Genomic DNA, 7,079 nt, shown 5'->3' with positions numbered 1-7,079 from the left:
GTTCTGTCAATGGGCCTGATAGGATAAACAGACCCGGATGGAGCCCCCAACTGGTCGTCTTCGACTCTAATCTTCGATTGATATCGATTATGCACATCGGCCCAGGTAACAGTCGAGTACTCAATCAAGTTATGTTTCAACTGTTGTGAAGCCACTGAGCTCCATTCATTTAGTCCTTGAGTAAAATCTTGAACGGCTCAATCATCTGTGACCGGTGGTAGATCCATTCATTCTATTTGAAAATGAGACACAAACTCTCTGAGCATCTCGTTATCTTTCTGCTTTACCTTGAAAAGATCTGACTTCCTAATCTTGACCTTTATGGCTCCGACGTGTACTTTTACAAAAGAATCTGCAAGCATGGCAAAAGAATCGATAGAGTTAGGTGGTAAATTATGGTACCATATCATCGCTCTCTTTGACAGGGTCTCCCCAAATTTTTTCAGCAAAACAGACTCGATCTCATCATCTTCCAAGTCGTTCCCTTTGATAACACACGTATAAGAGGTTACACGCTCGTTTGGATTGGTCGTTCCATTGTACTTTGATATTTTGGGCATACGAAATTTTTTAGGGATCGGTTTTGGGGCCGCGCTCTGAGGAAAAGGCTTTTGCACGAACGTTTTTGAATCCAGTCCCTTCAGTATCTGGGGCGCCCCAGGGATTTGGTCTACCCTGGAATTATAGGTTTCGACCTTTTTATCGTTTGCTTCGATCTTCTTTTCTCCTGACTTTATCTGCTTTGTCAATTCCTCGAGCATTTTTATGATTTCGGGGTTAGTCCCCGATTCATGTTCATTTGATCATACCACGGTTGGCCCCATTCTGTGGATGACCTCTTGAGGTAGACCGGGCTCAGCCCTTCTCGGTACCTGAGTTTGTCTCTGCAACTGAGCTATTTTCATCCGTTGAGCTTGCAACATTTCGAAGATCATTCGTGGGTTGATCCCGTCTTCTCCGATTTTTTGGGTATTTCGAGCTGCAGATCGGGTTCCACCATGGACGCTGTTTTCGGGACCAGTATGCTGGTTCGCGTCGATGGCCACATGTGAATTAACGTCAATTGGATCCACGACCCGAGTCCCAACGGGTTCAGCGGGTGACCTTACGTCACCGGGCGTCACGTTGTTATTCTCACCTTTATAGCCACATCCGTTGTCGATATGCACGGGTAGTAATTGAGAGTTCGTCATCTTTATCCTGAAATCAAAGATACTTCAAAGAGCAAGTGTAAAATTATCTATTTTATAGAGATTTGTACCAAATAACCACTATTATCCTTAGCCCCACGGTGGGCGCCAAACAATTTACTCGAAAAATGGATAACAATTGAATTTGTATGTGATTTTAAGGATACGTGATTTATAGCTTGTACAAATAGAGAAAAGATAAATATTGGTATCGAAATTAGCTGTAAACGAAATAAATGCAAACCGAATGAATCAATTAGCCTAGGCCCTCAAGTTTGATCACCCTCAAACTGAATGGAGGGTAAACTGATACAAGAACAAAATGACTGAATATTGAAAACCAGAAGAAAATACAGTATATTGCTTTATATTCTATCAATGAATGCCTTCTACAAATTATTAGACTCCATTTATATAGTAGGGAAGTCATATTCTTAATATAATTTCTAAACATAGCAAGGAATCCATAATAGATTAATTAATTGGCCTCTCCTTGATATGCGCCGAGATTTCTGCCGAGATTCTCGCCCAATTGCGGATATTTCGACTTTCTGTTTTTTGGCTCGATAAGCTCTCCTCAATCTTGGCCGATCTCTATCTTGATTGGTCTCCGGGTCACGAGCTCGACAATCGAATTTTGCATTATGGCTCGATATTACACGAGGTCGAACTTTGCACAGTCATGTTCTACTCTCGATGTGTCACGTGAAAGACATGCTCGATTTTGACCGTATACAATATTGAATGAGTGAAATATATATCACCGTCGTAACTTAAAATCTTGAAATTTAACCCTTTTAACATTTGGAATTATTTTGTTATTATCTTTTTCAATGAAGAACATCCTTTCAAGAATTTACATTTCGACTCACAAGACACTTTTATGCTTGCACGGTTGCACCTTTTATTTCAGCGACAAAAGAAAAAAAACCTACAACTTCCCTTGTTTTTTCCCCCAATCTTTTGCACCAATAACAACGTTGAATCCATCACCTCTCCAATCACCAATTATTCGCTAAAGTGACCCTCCGTTTGGGTTTTGTTGTTTCCAACATCACAACCTAAGTCGAAACCTCCCTCCTATTGGTCGATCTGGGGAAAAGAGTCCTCAGATTTTACAGTAAGATCAATTATTCCCTTTTGCTTCTTTTTCTTTTTTCTCGACTGCGAGATACGTTTACTTACTGCTAGTTTTCTAATTCAAATTCGTTAGTACATAAATTGGATTTTGATTTTATGTATTCTCTCGGTCCACACTTTTTTCTTTCCAAAAAAATATCACTTTTACTTATTTAGAAATTATTTATCTTTAGAATTTCTATTTTACGTTATAATGAATTGATTTACATTATTAAAAGGTAGCCATTTGCTTATGAAATGGAATAGGAGACTAATATGTGATCCGCTTTATTTGCTCTTTGCTATACTTAAATACTCCCTCCGTTTTAATTTATGTGAACTCATTTGACTGGGCACGGAGTTTAAGAAAAAAGAGAAGAGAAGACTTTTAAACTTGTAGTGTAAAAATGAGTCACGTATATTTTGTATGGCTATAAATCATTGCACAAAAATAAATTGTTTCCAAATAAAAAAAGAGGTCATTCTTTTTTACACCGACTAAAAAGTAAATAGCAGCAGCGCCATCTGTGCCAACGCAGTCTCCGAATCCTACGGCGTGGTTACGTAAATAAAACCAACGAACTCTCTATTTTGCTCAAGTCAACTCCTCTCTTCCAATTTCCACCCCTTCTTGTTCGGTAAAGCCCCATTCTCTCTCTCTGTTATACAAATGGTGGGAGATGTTTTGCTTTGATGTCTATGGTATATGTATTACGTTGTGTATAGTGTCGTATGTATGAGAATGTTTTCTTCGCCCCACTCTCTCACCGAGGGGCCTCCCTTTTCTTTTTAGATTTCTGCCAATATGTTTTTGGTTTAGGAGGTTTCCTTATAAACCTTCTTTCATAACTTGACAAATTTTACTTAAAGAAATTTTATCACTTACAACTATTTCTTCTGAATAGTTCATGATTATGTCTTAATGTTGTTATTAGCTACAAGAAGCTCTTCATAATACTATCCCCCAATGGCTGAGGATAATAAAGTTCCAGTTAGGCTTGAGGTTCGTGGTTTTCTCTTTACAACTGTATTTGGTAACATGTGACTGAAAATGAATTCTCTGTTTCTTGTATTAAGTTACTTAACTACAACTTCGGTAAAATTTTGCAGGGCAAGTATGCTGCAATGCTAGTGTGTTGGCTTTTGGGCAATGGATGCCTCTTTTCTTGGAATAGTATGTTAACTATTGAGGACTATTATGTCTACCTATTTCCGGTAACCTTTAGTCCTATCAAATTGTATCTTCTAATTATGGAATTTATTTACAGTTAACTTATTCCAAAACTCTGTATGTTGACTTACTCGTATTACTCAGTAACAATTTGAATTTGCTAAGATCAACAAGTAAGCCAAGCACAAATTTAGCTTAACTTTTCTGAGCATTCAACATAGTGGAGTATTTAATCTTGTTTGTGCATCAGAGTTCTTCTCGAGTTTAGGACAACAACCACTATGAACTTAGGAGTAATAAAACCATGTATTTTTAGCCGACACCAACTTCCTTGGGATTGAGTCGGAGTTGTTGTTGTTGTTAGTTATTTAATTTGTCCTCTTGTTCTTAGTCAAGATTTTTCATGTGCCATAATACTGGAATACGGTTTGGTGCTTCGTACTAGAATGAATATCTTTTGTCAATTTGTCATCCATGTTCCATTTAGATTTTTATGACACTGCCTGTGGTTACCTAAACATTAAGTTTTGGCATTTAATTTTATTGAGATTTGGTTTTTACACAGGATTACCACCCCTCCAGGGTCCTTACCCTCATTTATCAGCCATTTGCACTAGGAACACTTGCAATACTGGCTTACAATGAGGCGAAAATGAATACGAGGAAAAGAAATCTTTTTGGATATAGTCTTTTCTTCATCAGTACTCTCTTAGTTCTTGTTGTAAGTACTATATCTGTTTTGTCTTAATTATCGAGTATAATGATAGTTGACTTTATCTTCATTAAGGTAATAGAGTGTCATAACCATGAACGATCTAATTTGGTTTATGTGTTCCATGAATTGGCAGTTGGATTTAGCTACATCTGGTAAGGGAGGGCTAGGAACTTTTATTGGAATATGTGCTATCAGTGGTGCCTTTGGAGTTGCAGATGCCCATGTTCAAGGTGGAATGATTGGGGACCTTGCATATATGTTACCTGAATTCATGCAGGTTTATTTTCTACCTACTGATATATTTCACCTTTTGCAATCCTTTATTCGTGCTACGATTTTAAGAATTGTCCAAAAAAGGTTATTCTGGTGTGAGATTTTCAGTCTTTCCTCGCCGGACTGGCTGCATCTGGCGCTCTAACATCCGTGTTGAGGTTAATTACCAAAGCAGCATTCGAGAATTCAAAGGATGGTCTTCGAAATGGTGCAAGTATGTCTTATTCTTATCTTGATACAATTATAGGTTTTTTCTTTTAAATCTATTTTGCTTGTTGCAAATGATCCAAATTTCTAAAGACAGACGTGTGCTTATATTCTGCTAGCTGCCGTTAATATTATTTTGAATCACCACAGATTCAGTCTATTGCCAGCATTTCGATCATCTACTCATTTCCTCCAGTAAATTGATTTCTACCGTTTGTTAAGATTTTGGACCTTTAGATTGTAACATGCTATGTGTTCTCTATCCCCTAATAAGCATCATAAATATTCTACAACTATCTGCTGCAGTTCTGTTCTTCTCTGTATCTACATTCTTTGAGCTGCTTTGTGTCCTCCTATATGCATTTGTCTTCCCAAAGCTGCCGATAGTGAAGTACTATCGTGCAAAAGCAGCTTCAGAGGGATCAAAGACTGTTGCTGGTGACCTTGCTGCAGGGGGAGTTTACAAGCAAGAAGGATCAGAAACAAAGGTATTTTACTTTTCTGAAATCTATTGGGCATTGTACCTTGTGTTTAGTGCTATCAACACGGTGCTAACACTTTTGATCTTGTGTTAACTCCATTGTAGAGTAAGCATGGTCCTGAACATGTGGAGCGACTTAACAACAAACAATTGTTATTACAAAACATAGACTACGCAATAGATTTGTTTCTTATATACGCTCTAACATTGTCAATTTTCCCGGGATTCTTGTCTGAGGATACTGGATCTCACAGCTTAGGATCATGGTTGGTTTCCCACTCAGTTCAAGCTATTGTACTTGATAAATGTGCAATGACTCATTTACTGTCTAATATTTGCATGAAACTCATTTTAACATTTGTATCTATTTTCAATCCATCGTGATATTTAGGTATGCACTTGTCCTTATTGCGATGTATAACGTGTGGGATCTCATAGGAAGATACGTGCCACTAATCAAATGCTTAAAACTGGAATCGCGGAAAGGACTCATGTTGGTGATTCTCTCGCGTTTCCTACTTATCCCTGCCTTCTACTTCACAGCCAAATATGGTGATCAGGGTTGGATGATTATGCTCACATCCTTCTTGGGACTAAGTAATGGCTACCTCACAGTCTGTGTCCTCACTTCTGCACCAAAAGGTTACAAGGTTTGTTAATTCTCTAACTAGTTATCTTTAAAGCTACTACATTCTTGTATATCATACAGTGATTAATAGCAAAGTTTTTGGACTTATGATCTTATAGGGACCAGAGCAGAATGCACTGGGAAATCTTCTAGTGTTGTTTCTTTTAGGAGGCATATTTGCTGGTGTAACTCTAGACTGGTTGTGGCTTATAGGCAAAGGTTGGTAAGAATCATATTAGATGCTTTTCAAACTTCAGATTTTCTCCAGTCATTTAGTCTCAACAAAGATGTCTCTTATCTAATTTCATCCAATGTAAATAGCCGTGATGTTATGTTCGCCAGTAACATAGCGGTGGTTTTTTCTCTTGTTGATTGATTTTCTTTCTTTTTCTTTTTTCTTTTGGTTAATTTCCTTAGATATTAATTTGTCCTTCATTCTTAAAGCTATAGTTCTGTTGATTATCATTAAATGGATGGAATTATGGGAGACCTATTTTCAGTTAGCTGAACCTTTTATGCATTTTATTTCTTTTAATTTTCCTCTAATGGAGTCCAAAGACTGCTTGATTGACCGATAAAAGGTGCAGTTTCCTCCTTGTGATATCTTCTGCGGTTCTGCCCAAAATTTTGCTTTTTAGATTTAACAACCATAAGCAGTTTGTTGATCCCTTGATTTGATTTTTCTCCACAAAATAGAATAATTTTCTTTAAGAAAAATCTTTTGCACTAACAAATAGGAAATGTTCAACCAAACTCTCTCATCTTTCTCCAATTCTTGATTATTCAGGCATAGAACTTGCATAGTTGCTGTTAATTAGATCATGAAGCGGTTCTCTATTGCAGCTCAACTAGAATCTGACCATTATTTGAACCAATGAGATATTACTTCTTGTTAATCCTTTTGTTGTAAACATAATCGTAAGGACTTATATCAACAAACCCCAATATCTCCTGGTTTAAGAAGATATTACACTCCACAAGTGATAATCGCTTCAGCCTTCAGTAATATAAATAGTTAAGTGAAACCTTTAGTAAAGCAATGAACACTACAAACCAAGAGCAAGTGCCTAATGAAACATTAAACGAGTAAAAAGAGAAACTATTCATGCAAATATAACACATGCCTATCCTAGTACCGAGATAAACACTGCAAAAAAATTAAAAAAACAGTACTAACAAAGGCAGAATTAGAGCAAAGGATGTAGCACCTTAACATCATTGAGCTGGAAGTGGATGAACAAAAGGTATCCGATCACCAGACCCCAACTCCAAATCAGCATATTTCCAATATAGCT

At 37.2% G+C, this 7,079-nt stretch overlaps 1 protein-coding gene across 2 annotated transcripts; it reads left to right on the top strand.

Annotated features, from left to right (window-relative positions):
- Positions 1-2,101: 2,101 nt before the first annotated feature.
- LOC107799836 (equilibrative nucleotide transporter 3) lies at positions 2,102-6,287 on the top strand. 2 transcript variants are annotated; one of them, XM_016622979.2, is made up of 10 exons: positions 2,102-2,310; positions 3,245-3,312; positions 3,420-3,524; positions 4,046-4,201; positions 4,329-4,472; positions 4,577-4,682; positions 4,982-5,163; positions 5,262-5,422; positions 5,548-5,806; positions 5,904-6,287. In XM_016622979.2, exons 2-10 carry the CDS (start codon positions 3,277-3,279, stop codon positions 6,009-6,011), a joined length of 1,257 nt encoding a protein of 418 aa, XP_016478465.1. In that variant the 5' UTR covers positions 2,102-2,310; positions 3,245-3,276; the 3' UTR covers positions 6,012-6,287. The 2 variants fall into 2 exon arrangements, with proteins under 2 accessions (XP_016478465.1, XP_016478466.1); XM_016622980.2 differs by lacking the exon at positions 2,102-2,310 and adding an exon at positions 2,835-2,947 and having other exon boundaries at positions 5,904-6,254.
- Positions 6,288-7,079: the final 792 nt, after the last annotated feature.

The sequence above is a fragment of the Nicotiana tabacum genome, chromosome 19, assembly GCF_000715075.1.
Source record: "Nicotiana tabacum cultivar K326 chromosome 19, ASM71507v2, whole genome shotgun sequence".
Classification (NCBI taxonomy): Eukaryota; Viridiplantae; Streptophyta; class Magnoliopsida; order Solanales; family Solanaceae; genus Nicotiana; species Nicotiana tabacum.
This window is presented reverse-complemented; position numbering and strand designations above follow the sequence as displayed.

What these genes read in the sequence shown, in the direction of transcription:
- LOC107799836 (XM_016622979.2), top strand. Translation starts at nt 3,277, where the DNA reads ATGGCTGAGGATAATAAAGTTCCAGTTAGGCTTGAG. An exon ending in TGTTACCTGAATTCATGCAG is followed by an intron (nt 4,473 to 4,576) that starts GTTTATTTTCTA and finishes TGAGATTTTCAG; the next exon opens with TCTTTCCTCGCCGGACTGGC. An exon ending in TGGTCTTCGAAATGGTGCAA is followed by an intron (nt 4,683 to 4,981) that starts GTATGTCTTATT and finishes TATCTGCTGCAG; the next exon opens with TTCTGTTCTTCTCTGTATCT.